General features: G+C 39.7%; 1 protein-coding gene across 1 annotated transcript in view; it reads right to left on the minus strand.

Annotated features, from left to right (window-relative positions):
- Positions 1-4,276: 4,276 nt before the first annotated feature.
- LOC137654680 (polycystin-2-like) overlaps positions 4,277-27,211 on the minus strand; it is a 93,693-nt gene continuing 70,758 nt past the window's right edge. Inside the window, exons 14-16 of the mRNA XM_068388549.1 lie at positions 26,900-27,057; positions 5,918-6,003; positions 4,277-5,729 (exon numbers count right to left, since the gene is read on the minus strand). Of these exons, the coding sequence (XP_068244650.1) occupies positions 5,718-5,729; positions 5,918-6,003; positions 26,900-27,057 (256 nt within the window). The 3' untranslated portion in view covers positions 4,277-5,717. The remainder of the gene's footprint in view (positions 5,730-5,917; positions 6,004-26,899; positions 27,058-27,211) is intronic.

Genomic DNA, 27,211 nt, shown 5'->3' on the forward strand with positions numbered 1-27,211 from the left:
ACAGACTTGAACCTCAACCTTAGATCAGCCTTCTGCAAGTAATCTACTGACTGCATGTTTTTTCCTTTCCTCCCAATTATGGGAGATGGAGGCGAGGTCTAGTCCTACCTCTTTTCTGGTTTTGCTAGTCAGGAACCACATTTTAGCAACTCGTGGATTTTGGTTCCCTTCACTCTGACCATAGACTGGAACAAGGTACATGTATGGATTGAGGGGCTTACTCCTATTCTTGGCGGCCACATCTGCAATAGCTTCCTATTATAGGTAGTAGATTGGCCAGGGCACCAGCCACCTGTTGAGATACTACTGCTAGAGGGTTATGGGGTCCTTTGACTGGCCAGACAGTACTACATTGGATCCTTCTCTCTGGTTACAGTTCACTTTCCCTTGCCTACACATACACCGAATAGTCTGGCCTATTCTTTACAGATTCTCCTCTGTCCTCATACACCTGACAACACTGAGATTACCAAACAATTCTTCTTCACCCAAGGGTTTTAACTACTGCACTTTAATTGTTCAGTGGCTACTTTCCTCTTGGCAAGGGTAGAAGAGACTCTTTAGCTATGGTAAGCAGCTTTTCTAGGAGAAGGAAACTCCAAAATCAAACCACTGTTCTCTAGTATTGGGTAGTGCCATAACATCTGTACCAAGGTCTTCCACTGTCTTGGGTTAGAGTTCTCTTGCTTGAGGGACACTCGGGCACACTATTCTATCTAATTCCTCTTCCTCTTGTTTTGTTAGTTTTCATAGTTTATGTAGGCAATATTTATTTTGATGTTGTCACTGTTCTAAGATATTTTACTTTTCTTTTTTTCCTTTGCTCACTGGGCTATTTTCCCTGTTGGGGCTCCTGGGCTTATAGCATCCTGCTTTTCCAACTAGGGTTGTAGCTTGGCAAGTAATAATAATAATAATAAAGAACTGAGGTCAAAGCACATAGAGTCGGAGTAGGCTCTGTCCAGACATCTATAGAATCTCTCTGTGGTGCAGGTATTGTGCACTAAGGAAGCTTCAGACAATGTTTTACTTCTCCATACAAATTACTTTAAAAATTTGTCATTACCTCCGCCAAGGAGGTTATGCGATTGAGTCTGTTTATTTATTTATTTGTCTGTCTGTGTCTGTGGACAGGATTACGCCAAAATAGGCTGACGGATTTGGCTGAAATTTTCACTGACTATAGATCTTAGGTTATGGATAACCCCATTAAATTTTGGAACTGATACGGATCCGGATTCTAAATCTGGATTTGCACTTTTCGTGTGTCTGTGAACAGAATCACGTTAAAACTAGGTACTTGACAGATTTTGATGAAGTTTTCGCCATAGATCTTACGTCATGGACGACCCCATTAAATTTTGGAGATGATCTGGATTCCAGATCCGATTTTGCATTTTTCGCCATTTCAAAGATAACATCATTACTATTCAACGGACTTTGACAAAATTTTCACCATAGATAGATCTTAGGTCATGGACGATCCTATTAAATTTTAGATATGATCCAGATCCAATCTGGATTCTAGTTTATTTATTTGTCTGTCTGTTAGAGGACAGGATTACGTCAAAACTACTCAACAAATTTTGACATAATTTTCACCACAGATAAATCTTAAGTCATGGATGACCCCATTGTACTTTAAAGATGATCTGGATTCTAGATCCGGAATTCTATTTTCCTCATTTTAGAGATAACATCAAAACTACTCGACAGATTTTGACAAAATTTTTCTCACAGATAGATCTGAGGTCATGGACGACCCCATTAAATTTTGGAGATGATCTGGATCTGGATTCTAGGTTATTTATTTATTCATTTATTTTTCTGTGCGTCTGTAGACAGGATTACGTCAAAACTACTGAAAGATTTTGACAGAATTTTCACTACAGATAGATTTTAGGTCATGGACATCCCTATTAAATTTTGGATATGATCCAGATCTGGATTTGCATTTTCTGATCTTTTAAAGATAATGACAAAACAAATTGGCAAGTTTTGACGAAATTTCCACCACAGATAGATCTTAGGCCATGGACAATGCCTTTAACCTTTGGCGGAGGTCAGAAATCTCTGATTGCTCTTGTTTTTTATATCTTTGGGTATGATTTATTAGTATCTATTTATCTTTATTCTTACCACAAAAATGTCATTGGGACAACATATGGTTCCTTTGAAGAGATACTGCCTTTAATTAAGGAGGCCCTACTTCAGATGATTTCGCAAGTAACTAGGAGACGGCTGTGGCACATGGCTTCCTCAAAGGCACAAGCAAATCTTCAAAAATAGAATGAATATTGGACAAAAAACTTAATTGTTCTTTCCTTCATCATTGCTATCTCATATTCATCACTTGTGCAACACTTAATAGGTTTGCAATGTGCTTGAAATTTCCATACCTTGCTTAATCTATCTGCAAGTCCAAGCAATATGGGAGCATCCTTTTTGTTGATTATAAGTCAACTTTGTTAAGTTTTCTAATCCCCTGGCATTATGTGCACTGAATACTATGTTATTTTCAAGATACTAATTGGAGTGGATCTCAACAAGCTGTGTGGATTGATTGATTGATCTTGATTGCATTGGATTTACAAATTTTGGTATTGTGATATATTAACCAGCGCTAGAGACAGGGAGCCCATTCAGCACAGAAATGCTAGTGGGGAAAAAGCCCAGTCTCACTATGAAGTGAAAATGAAGTTAAAAAGATACATGGATGAAAAGAAGCAGGAATGGAGATAAAGCAGAAAGCTAGAAAATGGGTGCAACAAGGGCTTAAAGAAGTCTGCAAAGACTCTAATGATTTATACATCGCACTGCATGAAATGCTATAAAGGCTCCACCTCCCTATAGTACACAGGCATTGAGCCTGGGAGGCAATTCAGCATACCAGGTGCAACTAAGAGAAACTCCTGCAGTTGCACTATGAAGTAAAAGTTAAAAGAAGTTGGACGGCAACATGGAAGGAAAGTACCATGAAACGAGAACTTTGGAACAATCAAGTTATAAACATCCTAGCTAGTTCTATTACTGTATCACAATTACAGTATTATCATCATTACTAGCAAAGCTACAACCATAGATGGAAAAGTAAGATGACACAAGCCCAATGACTCTAAAAGAAAAAACAGACAGCCCAGTGCAGTAAAGAAGTAGAATAATAACAAACTATATATGAGAAGTAATAAAAGAGATACTCAAAATATTTTAGGATCAGTAGCATTAAAATAAATGTTATATGAAAACTATGAAATGAGACATGCTAACCTATTCAACAGAGAAGCATTTGTAACAACTTTGAACTTCTGGAGTTCCACCAATTCAACTCCCAGATTGGGAAGATCATTCCACAATCTGCTCTCAGCAGGAAAAAAACTTTTAGAATACTGTCTAGTATTGAGCCTTATGATAGAGAAATCAAGACTGCATACCTTGGACTACAAACAGGATGGTACAGTCTGGATGTAAAGGATGGTTGGAATTATGAAAAACATTATGCAACACGCACAAGTGCAAGTTTTTGCCAAACAAATTAAGATGAGAAATCTTAAAAGGCTTTGTTACATCTATGCTGTTAGGTCTAAATACCTGCTGCTTTTCTTATTAAAATGTTGGATTAAAAGTTTTCACATTTTTCCTGACTTACTTTCTATTTGATGCCAGTTGAACTATGTACTCCAAACCCCATATTTAATAATTACTAAAGACTCTAAAGTTAAATACTTCCATCTCTACCATGTATTTGCATGTCAGCACGAGGGATTTTGCTTAACTTTTGTAGAAAGATAGGCTAAATATTATATTAAGGAAGAGTCAAGAAGATTTTGAGACACAGTGGATGGATATACCTATCCAGAACAATTTCTATTCTTATCTTCAAATATTTCACAAAAGTTATGGATGGAATTAAAAATAAAAGTTTGTGAAAGTTTTGGGTATAAGATAAAGAATAATTTATTTTATTTTGAGATAGATGTGGATCAAAATGTAATTTAAGATTTAATCTAGAATTTTCCTCATTTACATATAACGTACAGAAAACAGCAAATTTTGGTATTTTGGCTTATTTATACACTTTCTCGCTCTTTGTTGCATCTAGAACTTGGGTGAAGAATTTTAAGTTTTAAGATGATAAATTTCTCTGGATTCAGAGACATTATAAGACATATCTTAGTGTTCTCTATTTCACAACTTAGTTACTAAAATATTAAAATATTTGGTTTATATTTAATAACAAGGATGCCTTCCGTTAGGTAATTTACATGAAAACCAGGTGACTGTGAATAAATAATTTATTTTTTAATATCTTTATGAAACAATACTTAAATAAACTACTAGAAGATAATTAAAGTAGCATGCCAATAAGAAATAGACTAGATGTCAATCACTCACATTAGATTGTCATTATTAATGTTATACTTATTCCTGAATCAAAAAATTTAAATGCTTCTTCCTTCCTCAGACATTTGGCTGGATTACTGATATGTATGTAAATATGACAGAAGCAAGGAAGAAGATAATGCACTAAATGTCTACAACTTACAATTTTGTGTACAATCTAATGATTTTGTGATGTGTATCTTAAAAATAAGATTCCTTAAAATAAAAAAAATAAAAATCTTAATGAATAAAAAGCATAAATGACCAGAAAATTTTTCAAGATACGCTAACCGAAAATATCAATCTTTCATTTATCGTGTATCTTTATAATAATCCTTTTGACAGAACAGATTAATAAATATAAAACCCATAAAGATACCATATCTGTTTCATAACATAGTGTTTGGTTATCATTTGAAATACTCTTTCACTTAAATATTATCTTGCTCCTCTCTGAAAATCATCATACTGTATCTATGTCTACATAATACATTAGAATAATCCAATTTACCTTTATAAATTAATCAAATTAACAAAAAATTTCCAATTGTAAATATCGCTTCTCCCGAAGTTTGTTAGGAACAGAAAACGAAATGAAAAACTTTGGTGAACACTAACTTCAGTTTCTATAATAATGGACAGATCTCTGCTCTTTATCTGAAATAAGACTCTAATATCTTAAGTTTCTATTTAAAACATGCCAGAATGTCAACATGTGCAAATGGCTGGATTACTGATTACTTTGTACTTGATCTGTTGACACCCTGATCACGTGAATACTTTTCAACATGATAAGATTTGATTTTTAAAACATAGGATTAATACTATTTACAAAATAATTTTTCAAAAGTACTTTTTGACATTTTCTAAATTTAGGCTAGAAAGATCTATCCATGAGGCACAAAATATCACAGCTTCAACACTGCATTTAACTTGAGGTTTCGGCAAATATTACATTGACTTACTTATCATTATAATGATCAATCCATTCACATGCTGGATATATATGCACAAGTATTACCATTTGATAACATATATTAATCTTATGAATGAAATTTACAGCTTACTGTGTTCACATGAACAAAATTATTTACTGGTATAGAATTTTTACTTAAATCACTTGATATATACAGAATTCCTGCTTTAATTCTTCCATTAAACAAACTTGCGCAACTTCCTAAGACTCGCACATCATTGTATACAATTATATAATGACTATGTAAACTCCCAATCTAAATTACTGATCTGTAATGAATGCAGCCTGAGGCTTGCTTTTTGAGTATTAGTCCTAGCAACTTCATCTATAAACTAAGGTTGTTTTATGATTAAGAGTATCCTTAATGGGGTACCTAAAGAAAATGGATATCAATTAGTAAAAATTGTGATGTAATATTTATGCTTATTCCTAATACAATACCACATAGTGGTAAAGATAAAAGTTAGTAGATGCATCATAAGAGCTTTCATACATATTGGAGAATTACTTCATTATTTTAAATATTTATCAAATAATAGGATTGTTTGCTGCTTTACTCACCGTAGGTGGACGTGTATCACCATCCATTTTTTCTAGTTCATCCCGGACCAATCGCTCCATTTGCTTCCTCTTTGTTTTCTCATCCACTGCAAGAAAATAGAAAATAATTATATACATACTATCCTACAACAACTTTGTGGTAGCTTTAAAATTTCTTAAAAGTAATGTATGGTATAATAAACTCCATTTACATGAATTCTTTGAAAAATGATGTTTCTCCTATTCTTCATGATAATTAGAGAAAAGGCTAAAAAAAAACTTCACATTGTACAGTACATATGTTTGGAGGGTAATTATCTGGTGCTACCCAAGCCCATGATTTAAAAAGCATTCATGACAGCTAAAAACAATTCCAAAATTAATGATTTCCAAACATAACTGACTTATTCTGTGATGAGATATGATGAATTAAGAAGAACATTGTACAAAATGAGTTAGCTACATTAATGATATTAATCCGTGAAAGTAGTAAATTCCGTGTTGCATTCTTGGATGTTGTAACTAATAAGAGTTTTGCCTATTATGTCACAGAACAGTAACATTAATTGAAAACCACTTGCAATAAAAATACTATACCATGAAGTTCACATAGATTTCTGTCCTTATATACACCATCAACAAATTTGGTTAATACTGTAATGCATTTTAATTATCCATACACTATTACTCATACTGAATATAAGCTCATCCCAATAAAACTTTCCAGAATTCATGTGGTGTTCATTCTTTAATTAAAATAAAAAAAAAAATTAAATAAACGATAAATTTTCCATGACATATACGTAAATCGCTTTGTTTTGGCTAGGAAAATGTACTGGTAAATAGAACAGTATTCTACTGAAAACAATGTCACATTCCAGCAGCCAGCATCTTGAATTCTCATTCATTCTTTAGTTGCATGGATCCATTTATTGTGCATAGCAAAATTTTCAGTTGATACTTGAGTCAACAGCTTTCTATAAATATCAGAATCTCTTTTTATAGTCCAAACTATTAAGTTTTTCAGGATCCAAATGCTTTGTAAGAACTTATTCCTTCTTCAGTGGATCGTGCTATGCCAGTCCCCTATGCAGAGCTGGTGTATTTTTCTACTAATTGTTCTTCCTAGGTAGAGGTCTTGCCAGCTAGCTATTCCATGCATGTACCCGTTTCCATCATGTTGGTTAATATTAATCTTTTGAAAAGATAGAATCGCTTATTAAAACTTATGCACCAAACTTTGAATGACAACAGGTTTCCCCTGATCTTAAGCTGTTAAGTACTGTACTCTAATACCAAAGTACCAGCACATTAGTCCCTGAAGGAGAGTTGTTGGACATACACCAAAGAAGCAGAGAAAGATTAGTATATTGAGTTCTTTATGAAGGAAAAGGTTGAATGTTTAAAACTCTTTGTGTATACTTTATCTATCTTTCAAATTGGGTATGTCAACAAGAGGTGTAACGAATGTGTATGCAGTACAGTCAAGTGCTAGTGTTGCTCCATCTCATGGATATCATATAATAAAGGTTTTGGTTCCTACCCATGGTGTATTAAACTTTCGCGAGGAATGTCTATATCAAAAAAAGAATTGGTTAACTCTTATTAGTGGACATAACAAATTAGGTTTACAGTCTGTTCAGCCATTACCCTTAAATTCTGCAGAAAATACTTGGGAAATTTCTTTTCTTAAGGCAGGCAACTGCCATATATGAATTTCCAATCAAAATTTGATAGCATTCATACAGTTCAAATATGTGTAATAGGTAATCATTTTGAAAAAATTTGAAGATGATTGGTTGATTAGTTTCAATTTGACTAAAGAAAAAAAAATTCAAATCAACTCTAGTAACTTATTTCTAGAGCTATTGCAATAAATCTTACTGACAAAGAAAATATTTAGAAGGATCTCTTGGAATAATTTTTTTGACAATAGGAAAGAAAATTGTTTTGGATATTTTTATTTCTTGTTGAAAAAGTTAAATTCTGAACTCCCGTGCTTTGCTTTTCATTTATAAAAAAATCTATTCCTAACAAAAAATAGTATTTTTCTTCTTCAAAATGGTATACTTATCTTTGAATTTTATTTTCAAATAAGAAAGTTATAAACATTTGAATGGGAAAAAAGTGAAACTATGAAAAACAGCGTATTTTTTTTTGGGGTTTTTGTTTTTTACACTCCCGGGGATAACAAATGGCACTCGTTCCATATGTATTGGGGTAAAAATACATAGAAATTAAGTTTTAATGATAAATAGTATGCCATAGATGAATTAGGTTGAATCTACTCATTTTCATTAATGTAAAAAATAGCTGTCTAAAAATAAGGTCTAGGTCAAATATAAGTTACTGTATACCACCCTCATTTTTAAAAACTGAGGGGGTCGGGGTTTTAAATTCTTCATATCTCCGTTATTTCTTGATATTTTACCCTACAAATTGCCATCATAATAGATAGGATGCCATAGATGACTTTGGGCAAATTTACTAATTTGCATTACCTAAAAAATATATTCGTCCAAAAATAATCTGGTAGGCCTCCTTTAGGTTATGAATTAAATTTTAGAGTTGTTCCCTCACAATTCATATGTACAGGTGATTTTAAATTTTAGCATGTAGAATCAGAAATTTAATTCTTTTTGGATTTCCTGATCAAACAAGCAAAGCAGTCAACTGTAGATTGGAAAATTTTTCATTCTATGCTAAAGAATTCTATGAAATTGTAAAAGTGTCAGACAGAACTTTAGAAGCCATTTCTTTTGTTGATTCTACCAAAATAGTTATATACATACAGTTAATTTATAATTCTTTAATAGATTTAAAGTCAAGAGTTTAATTATGATCAAGAATAAAGTATAAAGGTAGTGCTCGGATTACGATGCATCTCTCCTTAAGTTAACAGGAACATGTGTTTCGACCTCCAAAGCTTTTGAAGAATGACGAGACTAGTTTGTGCAAGTCTGGTGGACCAATACTTTGTTTTGGTGGCAGAAAAAATGACAGTAATGTGGTCCCTGAGCGAAAAAAAATGCATTTGAGGGTTCCTCCGTTGCCGTTGTTCAGCTGTTCTGGTTTTATATTGCCTCTGTGCTTGAGCATATACCAACAGGATCATCATTTCCTCTTTGCTGGTTACTTTTCCCCATAACATTTTGCTCTTCGTCATGGCTCCCAAGCATAAGGAAAACAATGATGGTAGTGTATCAAAGAAAAGGAAACCCATTACCATGGAAGTGGAGTTAGAGATTGTGAACCAGGCAGAAAATGGAGAAACGCCCAAAATAAGCATCTGCCACACAATCAAACTTAGATGTTTGACAGTCTTGCAGATTACCAAACATAAAGACTGTATCCAAACACGGGGAGGAATCTGCTCCTGTAAAATCGATAGTGTTTAAGAAGCAGCATAGTGGTGTCATTAATGAGATGGAAAGTTCTTTGGCTGGAATAACGGTCAGTGACATATCTCAGTGACTCTTAAGGTAATTCAGGAGAGAGCAAAAAAAAAAAAAATTTGGACTCCAATAAAATAAAAGGGGAAGGGAGTGAAGGTGGAGCATTTGTGACCAATTGGTTCAAGAGGTTTGAGGAGCATGATAATGATCATAACATTAAAGTTCAAGGTGAAGCTGCCAGAGGTAATGAGAAAGCAGCAAGTGGGTAACCTAATGGAAATCATAAGACATATCCTTTATAACTTCATTATATAAAACCAAACATATGAATAATCTCTCTATGTAATAAAGAGCAATGTGTCTGGCTACATATATAAATAAATATATAAATAAATAAATAAATTTATATATATATATATAAAAGGGATTTTGACGAAGGAAAAATCTATTTCTGGGGAGAGACCTGTGACGCCCGGTGAAAAGGGTCCTTCTTTACACTTTTCTGATATAAATCTTCCAAATATACCAGAGAAAGATAAAAGCATGGAATACAGAGGTTACTACCCTCGCGCGAGCACCTTGTGGGTGTCGCGTATAAAGCAGGGGCGTGTGAAAGCCACTATTCACAGGCTGTCTTCCATTTAGATAATTCCTTCATCAAAGGGAAGGGCCATAACAGAGGCCCTAGATACCACACTTGAACCACGCCACCGACGCCTAACATGAGCGCCCTCTAGGACATCCTTCTGTTTTGGACTTGCTCGCTTGGTCGTAATTTTTTGTGCTCTTGGTGTTTTTCATCACAGGTCGACCCAGAAAAAAAAAATGTATATATATATATATATATATATATATTTGGGCTCAGCCATGTCGTCCTGATGGAAGGTTCCTTTAGGTAGCTTTCTAAGGGATATTTGGCTACAGTGATACTCCCAGAGAATTAACCACAGGTTTCCAGAATTCTAACTTCTGGCGTGAGTATCCTTAATATAACTTTTAAGGATATCGCATAATATTGGGACGTATTTCTTGATACGACACATGGCAATTTTCACCCCGAATAGAGTTTTGCTTTGAAGGGGAAGAATGGCGAATTTGAAGGGGAGCCGTTATCAAGGTTACCCGGTGGATCCCCTCCCTGTATTACTATGGCATAACCATTCCTTTATTAGTAACCAATTAAGCACGGTGTTCTCTCACGTTGCTCTCGGTTTTGTTACTGTTTTCAAGGAATTTTACTATACAGTGAACCCTCGCTACTTCGCGGTTCAACCATCGCGGATTTTTTCCATAACCCATATATATACAGTAACATATATATATATATATATATATATATATATATATATATATATATATATATATATATATATATATATATGTATGCATGTATTTATGTATATATGTATGTATGTATATATGTAGGTATGTATTTGTGTATACATATATATATATATATATATATATATATATATATATATATATATATATATATATATATATATATATATATATATATATCTAAAGTAGGAAGATGTGATGTAATTCTAAGGGAATAGTATGGGAAATATGTCTTGGTAATAAGCAAAGCTCTACCTCCAGTTTGTTTCTTCATTATGATCAGAGATAAACGTAAACAAAACATTGGTTGCCATTTTTTAACGTGCTTTTTAGCGTGTTTAGGAAATGCATGATATAAAATTGCCTTTAATATTTGTGCCTGTTTTAGTTTAGGGTACTGTAGTACATGCATTAAGTGTTCTGTAGATTAAAGGGTAGTTTGTTAACAGTACTACGTACAAGGGAAGGTTTTAAAAGTCTGAATATACATGTTGAATAAATAGGTAAATATGGTGTCACTACTTCGCGGATTTTCACCTATCGCGGCCGCGTCTGGAACCTATCTACCGCGATAAACGAGGGTTCACTGTACAATCTCCAGCATCTTCATCCTCTGGAAAGTTGAGTATTTAATCTTTCCTGTGCATAAAATTTTGGCTCCCTTCTCACAGTTAAATTAGCATAATTTAGGTGTGTTAAGCGGAGCAGAGCCAGCACTGGAGGCGGCCATTTTGGGACCGCTGTCGTACGCCCTAAATACTTTATTTAGTTAGTAGTACGACGTTCCCGGTATTTAGCTATAAAGAAATTCTAGCTATTTAGGCAAAATTATACTAGTGAAGATAAGATTTACACATGTAATATTTCCTATTCTGATAAAACGTTTCGATCGTATACGATAGGGCCTTGGTGGTACTAGTGTAACCGAGATCCCAACTCGAGTTAGGCTAGCCTAACGCGTTTTAGTATACTTTAGTTACGTTATCCCCGTTTAACCTCCGGTATCGTTTTATTAATTCGGTCGGAGATATAAATATCTCCTAGAATTACTATCATAATTCGATACTCCTCTGTTTTAGAGAAATGAGGATAAACCCTTCTTTCCCCCTGAGTGCCGCCAGCCCCGGCGATAACCCTATCTTTCGTCATTGCCATTGAGTAGTGTACTCCGGCTTGACTGAGATAGCGTTTTCTGTCTTGTTGCCGGCAATGCTACCAATAGGGGATTAGTCATTCCCCTGCCGGTTACACTGTTGCCGACATAGGAAGCCCGGCTTCCCTAGTCCTCAACCGAAAATGGATAGCACAACTGCCGCCACCTTTCTCCCTTATGGACTAGAAGACATGTCTTATATCCGGCAATGTCTCAAGCTAGGGAATCGTTATTCCTATGCCGCCTAAGACAGCGCCGACATAGGAAACCATGTTTCCTTGATTTGCAGCCGAAAGTAGGAAGCATAGCTGCCGCCTTCTTTCTATGTAAAATATAAGACCCTTTCCCCTCCCTTTCTGTCCTAGGCTGTCACGAACCCTGTGGCCGGTGTCGTACAATCACCCTGCTTTCCGGGCTGACCGCGTTACCGGCCGGGCTCCTACAAAGGTGGTTAGGTTGCCGCTTCGACCATCTCCCTAACGGAAGCAATGCTCCAGGAAAGGTTGAGCCGGCCCTGACGGCTGCCGGTGGGAAACCTATTACAACTTTGAGTATTCTTCAGTCCTCCCTTGGACTGCCATCCACAAACCCTGTAACTGGCAGTGCAGCCGGCAACAGAAATTGTGGCTGGATGGAAGCTAGAATCAATACATTCTCTCCCCTTCCATTTGAAACCTCATTCTGGAAAGAAGGCAGTAGAGACAGTAGTCCCTACAACCCTATTATTGTACTAAACTATAATAATATGGTAGTCCTTCTCTCCATTCTTTCTCTCTCTCTGTCGGCTAGTGCCACCAGGTACTAGCCTAGCCCAGTAGCATACCGGCAGAACCACAGTACAGTATAAGATAATACAGTAGCCAGTATTCCTGCAGTATAAAAAAACAGCAGTTAGAAAACTACAGTATATAATAATACAGTAGTATGAATTTCCAACATACTCTGTGTATCCTTTCACAGTCCATTGTTGTGACCGTTTAACAAATATTGAGGTGGAGCATTCCTTCAACATTCTGATGTATCCTAGATCATTGGAACACCAATAATTACCCTGCAGTATTAATATTTTACTTGTGGTGGAGTTAGTGTAAGTATACACTAACTTCAGCTCTACATAATAAGAGCTATTCCACCATGTATTTTCCCTGATAAGGAAATTAAAAATATTAATATTGGGGGAGGTCACAGCAATTGCCAGGACAGGAAACACAGATATGTGTCTTTTCTATTTTCTTTCTAGCTTAATATCCTAAGCTATATTAATAATAGTAATGATTATTATTTAATGCATGTGAATATATTTATGTGTGATGAATTACCCCAAAACCATTTCATTTTTTCTTCCCTTACAGGAGGAGCCCAAGGTGAAGTGTGCAGTCATGTACTGCAACCACAAAAGCAGGGACTTTTGTGGCCACAAGATGTACAGGTCTCATGCCCCCTGCTCCATCGCAACTGAAACCCTGAAGTATTGGGATCCGAAGGGTTGCACCGTCTGCTCAGCCTTGATGACCGATGGTTTCGGTGATCCCCAGACAACGGAGTCAAGGGATACTGTGAGGGAAACGCTTCGAAGGTGGGTAAGAGGGATCCAGACGAACTCTCCGGAACCTTACCTGCCAAACGATGCGAAGAGAAGCCTTCTGTTCCCTAAAGCCCAATCCGACGCGGTTGTGCCTCAGGCTCAGGTCAAGCCTCCTTTCATACAACTGACGATAGAGGCTGACATCAACAAGGCTCTCGAAGACATGGACATCCATCAAGAACGGATATCAGAAGTGTCCTCAGACACCAAAAAGGATCTTCTACATGAAAATCCTGAAGAAGAGGTGGCTCAGCCACCCAAGGAGGAATAAGGATCCGTATCGACAATCGGAAGACCCTCAGTTTTCGATGACAGCATATCAACCTGTGCCGTCAACCTCTTCGACACCAACTCCTCAATCGGACCCGCTGTTAACCAAGGGTGAGGCACTCATGGGACGGCTGCAGCTAATGGTGGAAATGATACGTAAGGAACAGCAAGAGATGAGGAGGGAAGTCAGAGAAGCGCAATGCTAGGCCGCTTTCAGCGGCGCTCACAAGAATGTCAAGAGTCTCTGACTTACCCCAATGCTCCGAAACCAAGCCCTGGAGGTATGCGGGGTTTATGCCCATGATGAATGGGAAACTTTACATCTCTGAGAAGATGGGGGCCAAACCCCTCGAAGATCTCCAATTCTGGCCGACCATTTCGGCTTACCCATTTCGTGAGATTGCGGGATGAATCAGCATCTTGAGAGGAGATGGAACCCAAGGAGGTCATGATCTTTGATCATGACAAGACGTAAGCTTTCTTGATGAGTAACCTGAAGAAAGCCGGCTATACAAATTCGAAAGTTTCTGCTTTGAGCAAGAGGCACCCTACCTTTCTTGCTCCTTCCTCCAAAGCTTTTCCCTTTTCAGCCAAAGCTCTCAACTGCATGCTAAAAGCAGTTGACGCAGGCAAACCATGCCCTACGCTAGAGGAATGCAAACCATTGTCTCTAGCCCTGCCTACCTGCGAGAAGGATTGGAACGAGGTTCATCTAACCTTCTCAATCTCGAAACTGGATCCAGAGGTAGCAGGACGACAGTTCAACGAGAACCTTCCAAAGTTGTCGGAACATCTTATAAGAAGGGAACAGTAGGCAAAAGAGAGACTTGCTGCCTCTCTGTCTCTCCAGAACTGTATGGAGATGTGTGCAGGCCTCTCGAGCACCCCAGATATGTACACGGTCCTAGCCAAGATGCACATGGCTACCCTAGTGAAGGACATGTACGCTTTCGTAAAGGCCAGGAGGGCCTGTAGAGAGCACGTGTTTGCCAATGCAATGGTCAAACACGAGCCCAGGAAGTTGACTACAGTACTTCATGTATCTGGGGCAAGGACCTCTTTCCAAAAGAAGCAGTCCAAGAGGTAGTTGCCAAAGCTGCCACGGAGAATAGGAACCTTCTCCCAAAGTGGGGCATGTCTTCCAAGAGGAAATCATCCTCTGACGCTGGTCCCCAACCCAAGAAGAGGAAGACGAAGAAGCCACGCGTACCTCATAGGCCTGCACAGCATCCTACGGTTACCATGACCGCAGTGCCCCAAATGGTTGCCCAGCCGCAAACCACCTTCCAAATGGTGCCCCAGCAGTTGGTAGCTCAGTCACCACCCTTTAACCCAGGCTTTGAGAGGCACACCACTACCTTTCGCCCTAAAGGTAGAGGATCGAGAAGAGGCTCCTCAAGAAACCCCTCAAGGGGTAGAGGAGGACGTGGTTAGGGTAACAAACCCTCTGGATCATCTCAACAATGAGATGCTCCAGGTAAGGGGAAGACTCTTCCACTTTCGGGATCGTTGGACCTTCGATCCCTGGGCCCACAGCCTAATCAAGAATGAACTAGGGTGGAAATGGAACAAAACTCCACCCCCTTTTCCTCAATTCTTCCAACACTCCACCCCCTTATTGGAAGAATATACCTTAGAGCTCTTAAACAAAAAGGTAATAAGGAAAACAAAGTCCATCAAATTCCAGGGAAGGCTGTTTTGTGTTCCCAAGAAAGACTCGGACAAACTCAGAGTCATTCTAGACTTGTCTCTGCTCAAGTTCATCGAGAACAACAAAATCCGGATCTTAACACTACAACATATAAGGACCCTGTTACCAAAAGGGGCGTAGACCTATCAGATGCTTATTGGCTCCTACCAGTCAGCCGCCCCCTCTCCTCCTACCTAGGATTCAAACTACAGAAGACAAATTATGTCTTCACAGCCATCCCCTTTGGACTAAACATAGCCCCAAGGATATTCACAAAACTTGTGGACACTGTCGTCCAACAGCTACGCTTAGAAGGCATTCAGGTAGCAGCATATCTGGACGACTGGCTGGTGTGGACAGCATCCAACACAGCTTGTCTGCAGGCAACCACAAAGGTGATCCAGTTTCTGGATCATCTGGGTTTCAAGATCAACAACAAGAAGTCTCGCCTCTCTCCAGCTCAAGAGTTTCAATGGTTAGGAATCCATTGGAACTTGCAGTACACCGCCTCTCCATTCCACTGAAGAAGAGGAGAGAGATTGCGGGTTCTGTCAAGAGACTACTGAAATCCAACAAGATTTCAAGACGCCAACAGGAAAGAGTACTGGGCTCTCTCCAGTTTGTAGCAGTAACAGACCCAGTGCTGAAAGCACAACTGAAGGATGCGTCAGGAGTCTGGAGAAAATACGCATCAAATGCTCGAAGAGATCAACAGAGATCGACACCGACCTTACTGCGATTGCTTCTAAGGCCGTGGTCAAAGGTCAAGAGCCTAACAAGGACACTTCCCTTACAACCACCTCAACCTTCAGTGGTCATCCACACAGATGCCTCACCGGAAGGATGGGGAGGTCATTCCCATCAGAGGAAAGTACAAGGGAACTGGTCGCACCAGTTCAAGACCTTTCACATCAACATTCTGGAAGCCATGGCAGTCTTCCTAACGTTGAAGAAACTATCCCCTCAGAGATCAGCCCACATCAGGCTGGTCTTGGACAGCAAAGTAATAGTGAAATGTCTGAACCGAAGGCTCGAGATCGCCCGACATCAATCACATGATGCTGGCCATCTTTCGTTTGGCAAGGAAGAAAAGATTGCACTTATCAGCAGTTCACCCGCAAGGGTTCCCAATGTGGTGGCGGACGCTCTATCCAGGCAAAAACCGATAGAGACAGAATGGTCCTTGGACGCAGACTCATTCTCCTTCATCTTGGAAAAATTCCTGGAACTCCAGATCGACCTCTTCGCAACGAGCGACAACAAGAAACTACCTCGATATGTGGCCCCATACGAGGACCCTCGGGCAGAAGCGACAGACGCCATGTCCCTCGATTGGAAAAGGTGGAACCATATCTATCTGTTCCAACCAACAAATCTCCTGCTCAAGGCCCTCAACAATCTGAGATCCTTCATGGGAATGACAGCAGTAGTGGCCCCCAAATGGCCCAAGAGCAATTGGTTCCCTCTAGTGATAGAACTGAAGATAAAGCTGTTTCCTCTACCGAATGCAGTTCTATCCCAACTGGTTCAGAAGTCGACTGTCTATGCTTCATCATGGAGAACCCAAAACCTACATGGCATGATTTTCTCGCCTTAGCAGCTAAGAAAAGGTTCGGGATCTCAAAAGACAACATCGACTTTATAGAAGAATATGTCAAAGTCAACCAGAAGACAATATGAATCGTCTTGGAAGAAGTGGGTCTCCTTTGTCAAAGCAAACAGACCGGCAGAAATATCGATAGACTTTTGCCTTTCCTTCTTCATCCACCTTCATGAACGAGGCCTGGCTTCCACCACAATAACTACGTGTAAGTCATCTTTGACTAGACCTCTTCTTTACGCCTTCCAGGTGGACCTGTCGAATGAAATCTTCAATAAGATTCCGAAAGCATGCGCTAGACTCAAACCAGCAATCCCTCCAAAGCCCATATCATGGTCCTTGGACAAAGTCTTGCACTATGCTTCGAACTTGAACAACGAAGATTGTACCCTAAAAGATCTAACACAGAAAGTGATATTCTTGTTTGCTATAGCCTCAAGGGCTGGAGTTAGTGAAATAGTGGCCCTATCTAGAAACGAGGGCCATGTTCAGTTCACATAAGAGGGAGAACTGAATCTTTTTCCTGATCCTACCTTTCTCGCCAAAAACGAGCTTCCCACCAGGAGGTGGGGTCCTTGGAGAATCTGCCCTCTGAAGGAAGATGTCTCTCTATGTCCAGTAGTGTGTCTTAAGGTCTATCTACGAAGAACTTCAGACTTCAATGAAGGACAGCTCTTCATAGGCGAAACCTCAGGATCAAACTTATCCCTAAAACAACTGAGGGTAAAACTCACCTACTTTATTCGCTGAGCGGATCCTGACAGTACACCCGCAGGTCATGATCCTAGAAAAATTGTTTCCTCGCTGAACTTCTTTCAGCATATGGACCTTGATATGCTCCACTCATATACTGGTTGGAAATCCTCTAGTCTTTTATAAACATTATGCTGCGATGAACAGTGAACTATTTGGGACTTAACAGTGTAAAGGGTGAACAGGTATTAGCATCTTTGTGTGTGATACCTTTTAATGAGAATCACTATGGTAATTCTTGGACTGTTCTATATAGGTAAAGAATCTAACCAATAACACCAGTGCCGTGTGAACATTCGTACACAGTGTTAAAACATATCAAACATCTAAGTGAAATCAATTTGATAATTTCACAATACTGAGTCGCACCTGTGTTTTACTAATATATATTTCTTCCCTTACAGGATACAAGTATATATATTTATTAAAGATGTTGATTACATAAAAGATTCTATTCATGATACATTCGTTGTTGTATTTATTGTTGTCTATAAAAATAAATACATGAAATGTATGTGGATCTCATTCGCTCTACAGTACATGAAACCGAATAAATTTTCCAGAGTCTTTTATTTTCCTAGAAATAAAAATACTTGATAATGTACCTCTGTAAGAACAACCTGGTAATAGCTAAAGTTCCACCTTGTTCCTACGAATACAACCTTGACGCTTTATAGTCGGTATCGACATATTCCCTGCAGGGGGCAGGAAGCCCTAAGTTAGTTCCAAACTTAGTGGATATGACAAATAACGGTAATGTCATATATACACTTGGTCTGAGAGACCATATAAAAATCTGAGTCAAGGTAAAGGTACTTATACAAACCCACAGATGTAGTACTTTCAAGTAGTTCTCTGGGAAACTTCCATCAGGACGACATGGCTAAGCCCAAAAAACCGATTTTGAGCAAAGCGAAAAATCTATTTCTGGGTCGAACCTGTGACGGCCGGCGAAAAAGTCCTTCTTTGTACTTTTTCTGATATAAATCTTCCAAATATACCAGAGAAAATTAAAAGCATGGAATGCAGAGGTTACAACCCTCGCGCGAGCACCTTGTTGGTGTCGTATATCTAACAAGGGCGTTTGTAAAACACTATTCACAGGCTGTCTTCCATTTAGATAATCCCTTCATCAAAGGGGGAGGGCCGTGACAGGCCCTAGAGAATACAGTTGGGTTACCCTACCGACACCCACCACTCGCGCTCACTAGGTCATCCTTCTGTGTTGGACTTGCCAGCAAAGTTTATAAGTGTTTTGCCCAGTGTTTTTCGAAGTGATTGTCGTTTATTCAACATGACTGACGTTGATACTTCACCCTTACCAATGTTAAGTACCATAGGTTGTTTTGGCAGCTTTTGACAGTACCGGGCATTTGTTCTGTTTCCAATATGGTGGTTTTTAGTTTTGGAAGCGATTGTCCTGCCGAGGTATCGGCAGCCATTTTGGGTTATGTTCGCTTCGGTAAATATTCTAGTTAATTTTGCCCATCTGGTACTCTGTCATCTTGGTTATATCACTTACGTTTTATGGCCTTTTATTGTTATCATTAATTTTTGCTATGGTATTTATTTGCTTGCAAGTCCAATTTGGACCTACGAAGAATAGCGATTTAAAGAATAGCGAATTAAAGTTTAGCGATTTAGTCTGTTAGTTTGTTCTCGCCTCAGAGGCTTCGATTTAGACTATATCCTTGTTTTTTTGTTACGTTATTCTTCGTTCTTGGTTATTACTAAGAAAAGCAATCAATTTTATTAATGTTCTTGTTTTATTGTGTGATGTTAGTTTTTTATTATGTAACCTTGAGAGCGAAAACAGAGACTGCTCGTTCCCTGTTCTACAGATATGAGTTATTCCTTCTCTCGTTTTCTTTGTTAGCTCGAGTAAGAGAGGTGAATTTCCCGTTCTCCGTTTTTATACGATCACGAGTTATTCAAGCCTCCTCTTAGTATCAGAGTTGATGATAGTACGTTTAATATTATGAACGTTTTTATTGATGTGGTTACTGTTAATATAGCTAACAATATTAATAGGTACGTTAGTGTATGAGTCATTAATTGGGGTCGTTTTATACCGACACCCTTAGCTCCGAAGTTATGCTTAGCTCCGCCTTGAGTTATGCTCCGCTATATGGATACTCATTGGGTGAGAACTAGTTAACGTTCAGGAGCAGATTTTGGAGTGCAACGGTGTAATCCGGCACTCGGACTCCGGCTGAAGCCTTTTACACACGAACCTTTGTCATGTTTGATCATAATTACACCGTTACGGCCGGCTTCACGGGAGATAACACAATCATTCATTGAGGTTAATGTTATCGTACCGGGAACGGTCACGATATCACGGTGACGGGCCTTTGCTACCGGATCTCCGGTACAAACAGAGATCAAGCAGACGGCCAGAACCGGAGTTAACAATGTGATACCGATGAAGACTTCACAGTTTCATTATTACGGTCCCTTTTTCATCGAATCTCCGGCTTCACTGGAGATAACACAAACATTCAGTATTAGAGAATGTTATCGTACCGCTAAGGATCACGTTTTCACGATGACGGACCTTTGTCACTAGTTCTCCGTTACAAACAGAGATCAATCAGACGATCAGAATCAGGGTATGAACCCCTTTTTCATAAATAATCACAATATCGTTATTACGATCCTTTTCATCGAATCTCCGGCTTAACCGGATATCGTACAGGCGATCAGCATTGAGGTTAATATTAGTTTTCCTCTGGTGTTCACGTTGTCACTATGACGGACCTTTGTACCGGGGATTGTTACCGGAGCTCCGGTACAGACAGAGCTCACTCAGACCACGGGTGGCCAATCTCTTGTTTTGCTGTAAAGGAAAGGATTTAACATGAATACAAAGTAAACTGTACTTACTTTAATGACACTTTGAATTTGCGTTGGTAATATTCATTAGTTATTCTTGAAAGTCCAAATAAAAATATATGAACATAACTATGCCTATATTTATGCATATATTTAATTCTAACTATGTATAAATATGGATAAATATCCATACAACATCGTGTTCAAATAGAAATAAATTGATTATGCCTATATTTATGCATTTTCAATTCTAACTATGCCTAAATATGAATAAATATCCATACAACATAGTGTTCAAATAGAAATAAATTGATTGTGCCTATATTTGTGCATATTCAATTCTAACTATACCTAAATATGAATAAATATTCATACAACATCGTGTTCAAATAGAAATAAATTGATTATGCCTATATTTATACATATTCAATTCTAACTATGCCTAAATATGAATAAATATCCATACAACATAGTGTTCAAATAGACATAAGTTTCCACTCAGTACTGGGAACCAAACGTTGGCCCCTTCTAATGAAGGGCCGGGTCGAGACTAACCATGCCATGAGAGGCTATCTACTGTTCCTTGAAACTCTGGTCAGTGAACAGATGAATCAATAGAATACTAATAGCCAGTAAATAATGTTAGAACCGGTTCTGAACGTCTGAGTCAGGGGTGGCCAACCTGTGGCGGATGCGCCAACAGTGTCACATTTCATGAATACAAGTGTCGAACTATACCCCAAAAGATAGTACATTAAATGATTTTTCTTTAAAAATGATTTTTATGAGTTGTACAGTTGATCCCAGCCTGTGAATAGGATCACTAACCAAAGTTCAAGGAACATCCAGACTTATGTCCCCTTTCTTTTACAGAAGGTTCGCCTACATGGTTCCCGTCAGGATGATGATGAATCTCTCTGGCCTGCAAGAGAGGCTCTCCGCCCTTGGTTATCAAGGTTGGGAAGAAATGCTCCATCTAGAGGTCCCTATCTCCTCAGAGTGTCCTCTCTAAGGTTGGACGACGACCCCATGGACGGGCAGGTAGGTGGGGATGAATTTTGAGCCTTCAGCTTTGCAATTACCTACGTCACCGACCTAGGACCCTTAATGGATCCTGATGTTCATGTTACCCTGCATAAACCGTGACTGCTAAAAGCAACACATTCTAAGGAAAACCAAGGGGCTATGACGGAGCTCAAAAGTATGGTAGTGAGTCAGATCCGTTCAGGAACTCAGAAGTTTCCCCCTACAGCCCCAGGCATATCGAAGTAACCTCCTTCGATAAAAACAACGCATAGAGATTTGCCTTACATGTTCCATATATAGATGGTACCATAAATCTGGATGGCATAGACATCCTCCCTCTGGGGGACCTAGAATTTACTCCCAGGTACTAGAATTCCCGTTCAACGGATTCATTCGATTGAAAGAGATTGCCTTGGTTAGGTTAGACAAGGTACCGAAGGTAACAGTATTATTTCCTAAAGGGCAGGCCCGATCTGTCTGGACCAGGATGTTGTCAGTCTGGGGGTTACGATAATTCCAAGATCTGCCCTTCCAATTCGACCTACACGTTTGATGGTCTGATCGGGTTAGTTGTGGGAAATACGTTCTGTCTGAGGCCTCTATCAGACAGGAATCGATAGTCGGTTACCCACTCGTCATCACAGCCTCCCTCCGATTCGACGTCTATGCATCCAAATCCCCCTCATCAGGTGGTCTACCTCACTGATTCCCCAGGTACACAGCCCAACCCCGTTGGGATGTTTTACCTGCATACAGCCCTAGATCCGAACCCTCAGGCTCCTCTCGTGGACACCAGAGAGGAAGCTACAGGAGTAGAAGACAGTCTCGCCATCGAGACGGACCTAGAAAAAAGGGGGCTCGGAGAAGGAAAGTACCTAGATTCACCCCCTCACAACGCGGTGGTCCCGGTAGGGGGTAGACTTTACCACTTTCGAGACCATTGGACCTTCGGTCTGTGGGCTCATAGCATAATCTCTAAAGGTTTGAGGTGAAAATGGTCACAAGGTCCTCCTCCTCCACCAGTGACCTTCTCCCAGAAATCCACTCCCATCCTGGAAGAGTACACCACAGGGTTACTCAAGAAGAAGCAATCAAACGGGATCGATCACTGAAGTTCCAAAGCCACCTGTTCACAATTCCGAAGAAAGGCTTGGCGGCATTGAGAGTGGACCTGGACTTGTCAAGCTAAACTCTTACATTCTCTGCGACAAGTTCCGGATGTTGACTATCTCTCAGGTACGGACCTTACTTCCCCGTAGGACCGTCACCACCTCTGTCGATCTTACCGACGACTATTATCTTGCGCCTTTAGCTCGAAACTTCTCTTCTTATCTGGGTTTCCGCCTAAGCAGGAAAGCCTTTGTGTTCAAGACATGCCCTCTGGCCTCAACATTGATCCCAGGATATTCACAAAACTAGGAGAGAGAGTGTTAGAACAACTCAGGAACCAAGAGATACAGATCATTGCTTATCTGGCCGGTTGGCTCATTTGGGCCCGGCCGGTCATAGAAGGCAACAGAGCTACGAAGGAATTATTCCAATTTCTCGACAACCTGTGATTTCTGGTCAATCTCCAAAAAATCTCGCCTGCAACCATCAGTCCGCTTAGAATGGTTAGCCATTCAGTGGGACCTTTCGAAGCACACGTTGTCTCTCCCTTCCAAAAGGTAAGAGGAATAGTTTCCAAGATCAAAAAAAAAAAAAAAAAAAAATTTTCTCAAACACAAACAGGTGTCCGAAGAGCCTTAGAAAGTATCCTCGGACTTTTCCAATTCACTTCAGTAACAGATCTAATAAAAGCCAAACTCAAAGACATCAATCGAGTTTGGAGAAAGAGAGCTACAGTACCTATAAGAGACATGGTCTCGAAGATCCCCTCTGTCTTGAAAATGAGACTACACCCATGGTCCGAACCGAAGGACCTCTCCAAATCGGTTCCTCTACAATTCCCACCTCCACAAGTGACATTCCATACAGCCGCGTCTCTAAGTGGATGGGGGGGATTACTCCGAACATCAGATGTTTCAGGTTCTTGGTCACTCTCCATGAAACAGTCCCATATCATTGTTCTCAAAGCCATGGCAGTGTTCTTGACCCTGAAGAGAGAGACTCCTCCGAGGTCGACCCACATCAGAGTAGTGTCAGACAGCACAGACGCAGTACACTACGTCAACAGGGGAGGATCCAAGTCACCCAACCTGAATCAGATCCTGGTCACTATCTTCGCCTGGGCAACAGAAGAGAACTGGTTCCTGTCAGCACCTCACCTAGCGGGAGGCCAGAATGTGAGAGCGGACTCACTATCCAGGACGGATCCACTGGAGTCAGAATGGTCTCTAGACATAATTTCATTCCGGTGGATACTCAGGCTCGTTCCAGGCCTCCAGGTAGATCTATTCGCAACTCAGATGAATCACTAACTTCCTTGTTATGTGACCCCAACCCTGGACCCTCGGGCTTATGCCATGGACGCATTACCCCGGGATTGGAACCATTAGAAGAAGATTTCCCTATCTCCCCCAGGGAATCTTCTAAAAACTTTTACACAAACTACGCTCCTTCCCGGGCGCAGTGGCTTTAGTACCACCTCACTGGCCAAGAACAGTTGGTTTCCTCTCCTCCTCGAGTTGAAACTCAGTCCCATCCGGATCCCGTTCCTCAAACTGACCCGAGTATCCAAACTCACTGTGTCAGATTACTCAAGGATAGCCAAAACTCTAACTTTGTGGACTACAGGAAGTTGGCAGCTCGTAGAGATGCGAACATTGAACCGGAAACGATCTCTTCATCGAATGGGACAAAAAGGGACTCGACAATTCGCCAATATGATTCGGCCGTTAACAACTAGTAGGTCCCCTAAGAGTGCAGACCATACTCGTATGTCCCCGCATTTAGCCATCTCTTTCTTGAGGTTCCTATTTGACAAAGGCCTAACAGTTAGCACTTTAACCACCATCAAGTCAGCTTTGAAGAAGATCTACCTTGTTGGGTTCAACATTAACCTAGCTGATTCCTATTTCTCATCAACCCCAAAAACATGTGCTAGGCTTCTACCTTCGGTTCGGCCACAAAAGGACTCTTGGTCTCTGAACGGTGTTCTCAAACTTGCGATGGACACGGACAATGAATCCTGCTCTTATATCACTCTTCTTAGGAAGACTTTATTTCTAACGGCTATAGCTTCAGGTGATGGAACATCAGAACTAGCAGCTCTCACGAAACCCGGAAAACATAGATTTCCTCCCTTCAGCCGAAGTACTCCTTTCCAGACAAAGCTTCCCTAGCTAAAAAATGAGGATCCGCAAAATAGGTGCTCCTCTCGGAAGATTATTCTTCATCCCCAGGATTTTTCTCCGTGTACAGTCACACTCTCAAGCCCCTTTTTAGCTAGAACTGCCACCCGATCGTCTGGCTCCTTGGTTATCAGGGAACAAGGAGGTACTATTTCCATTCACGGTATCAGGCAACAAATCCTCTACTTCATTAAACATACTAATCCGGAATCATTTCCCCAGGCTCATGATATACGGACAGTAGATGCCTCCAACAATGATTTCCAGAACAGGGACTTTGATGATTTTAAAAAATATACGGGTTGGAAATCCCCTATGGTTGTCAAACGCCAATATCTAAAGATCTTACAGGCCCTTAAATACCCAACGATGGCAGGGGGGAGCCTTATCTCTCCCCATTAATCTCCTCTTCTTCCTTTCTTCCATCTCTTCTCTTCTCCCTCCTACCCGCCACTCACACCACGTCGCCGCTCTCCTTGGTAGTTCGTTAGCCCTATGATATTTGCCATGTTTAATTCCTATGGTTTAACTGTTATTGTAGTTACCGTTCCTTTAATGTTTAGATATACTTAGACATGTAAGGTTTGATGCCTTTTGCGATTCGACACTCAGTTGGTTCCTTGTCGTCATTATTATTTAACCTTACGTTCCCTATGTCATTTGGCTGGTTGGTAATTGGACGATTACTTTATTATATCATAGTATTGTCGTACATGGTGATTGTATTCTCCTCATTATGTTATTAATTTATTGGGCTTGGAAGGCATTCTCTGGTACTTTTTCGCCGGCCGTCACAGGTTCGACCCAGAAAAGGGATTTTGACGAAGGAAAAATCTATTTCTGGGGAGAGACCTGTGACGCCCGGCGAAACCCTTCCCGATGATTTTTGTACGGACCCACCCTTTCCTTGCCAAGCCATATGTTCTTGCAGAAGGATGACCTAGTGAGCGCGAGTGGTGGGTGTCGGTAGGGTAACCCAACTGTATTCTCTAGGGCCTGTCACGGCCCTCCCCCTTTGATGAAGGGATTATCTAAATGGAAGACAGCCTGTGAATAGTGTTTTACAAACGCCCTTGTTAGATATACGACACCAACAAGGTGCTCGCGCGAGGGTTGTAACCTCTGCATTCCATGCTTTTAATTTTCTCTGGTATATTTGGAAGATTTATATCAGAAAAAGTACAAAGAAGGACTTTTTCGCCGGCCGTCACAGGTTCGACCCAGAAATAGATTTTTCCTTCGTCAAAATCCCTTTTTTGGGTGATATGGCCATGTAAACTTGATGGACTCTCCCTCCTTTCAAAAAAGGAGTATACATCTATGTAACAAGTCCCCACCTGAAACTACTATATCTGCGGCTATCCATGCTTAATTGCAACAAGGAACAGTTTGTCGGGGTGGTACCGGGAGGGGATCCATCGGGTAACCTTGATAACAGCTCCCCTTCATTTACGTCACTCTTCACACTCACGAGGTGCTCGCGCGAGGGTAGTAACCTCTGCATTCCATGCTTTTATTTTTCTCTGGTATATTTGGAAGGTTTATATCAGAAAAGGTAGAAAGAAGGACTTTTCACCGGCCGTCACAGGTCGACCCAGAAATATATATATATATATATATATATATATATATATATATATATATATATATATATATATATATATATATATATATATATATATATATATAAAATAACTTTCCCATCACACTAAGCAGCATTGTCAGATGTATGATTATTCGGTCTCTCCCTATCTCTCGGGTAGGGGGAAGGGGAGTAGTCATATCCTGGAGAGCGGGTAAGCCCATAAGGTACACCTGAAAACCACAATCTCCCACAAAATGCTGAAACTTCTGTGTTGTAGTTAAGAAAGGGGGAAGGGGTGGTAGAGGTTAAATGTGTGAGTGTGTGTGCATATGTATCTAAATATTTAATTGTCATTGTTTATGGGTCGGGTACTCTAGTTATTAAGAATTAACAAGGTTAGGCTACAGAAAGAAAGGTTGCATGAAGTTACAAATGAAGTAAATGACCCTAAAGTTATCAAATGGCTATAAAACTTACTCCCATCATTTTCTGTTATTGACTCTAGAATCTTCCCCATGGTTTCTCGGCGTTTATGTTTAGACTTCTCCATAGAATCCAATTTCACTAATACTGCATCAATTTTGCTCACAATGCTACCAATGCTGTGTTCCAAGCGGTCCACTCGTCTCTGTAAACTGTACAAAAAACAAAAAGCAAGATTATTATCCTTTGTTGTGGAAATAGGTTTGGAAAGGGACTAGATTGTTGGAAATACTGCACATAGTTTTCAAAGAAGAAAATCCTTTAGTATACTTTATTTGAGTAATGGTGAACTTTGAAGACACGTAT

The sequence above is a fragment of the Palaemon carinicauda genome, chromosome 15 (genome assembly GCF_036898095.1).
Source record: "Palaemon carinicauda isolate YSFRI2023 chromosome 15, ASM3689809v2, whole genome shotgun sequence".
Classification (NCBI taxonomy): domain Eukaryota; kingdom Metazoa; phylum Arthropoda; class Malacostraca; order Decapoda; family Palaemonidae; genus Palaemon; species Palaemon carinicauda.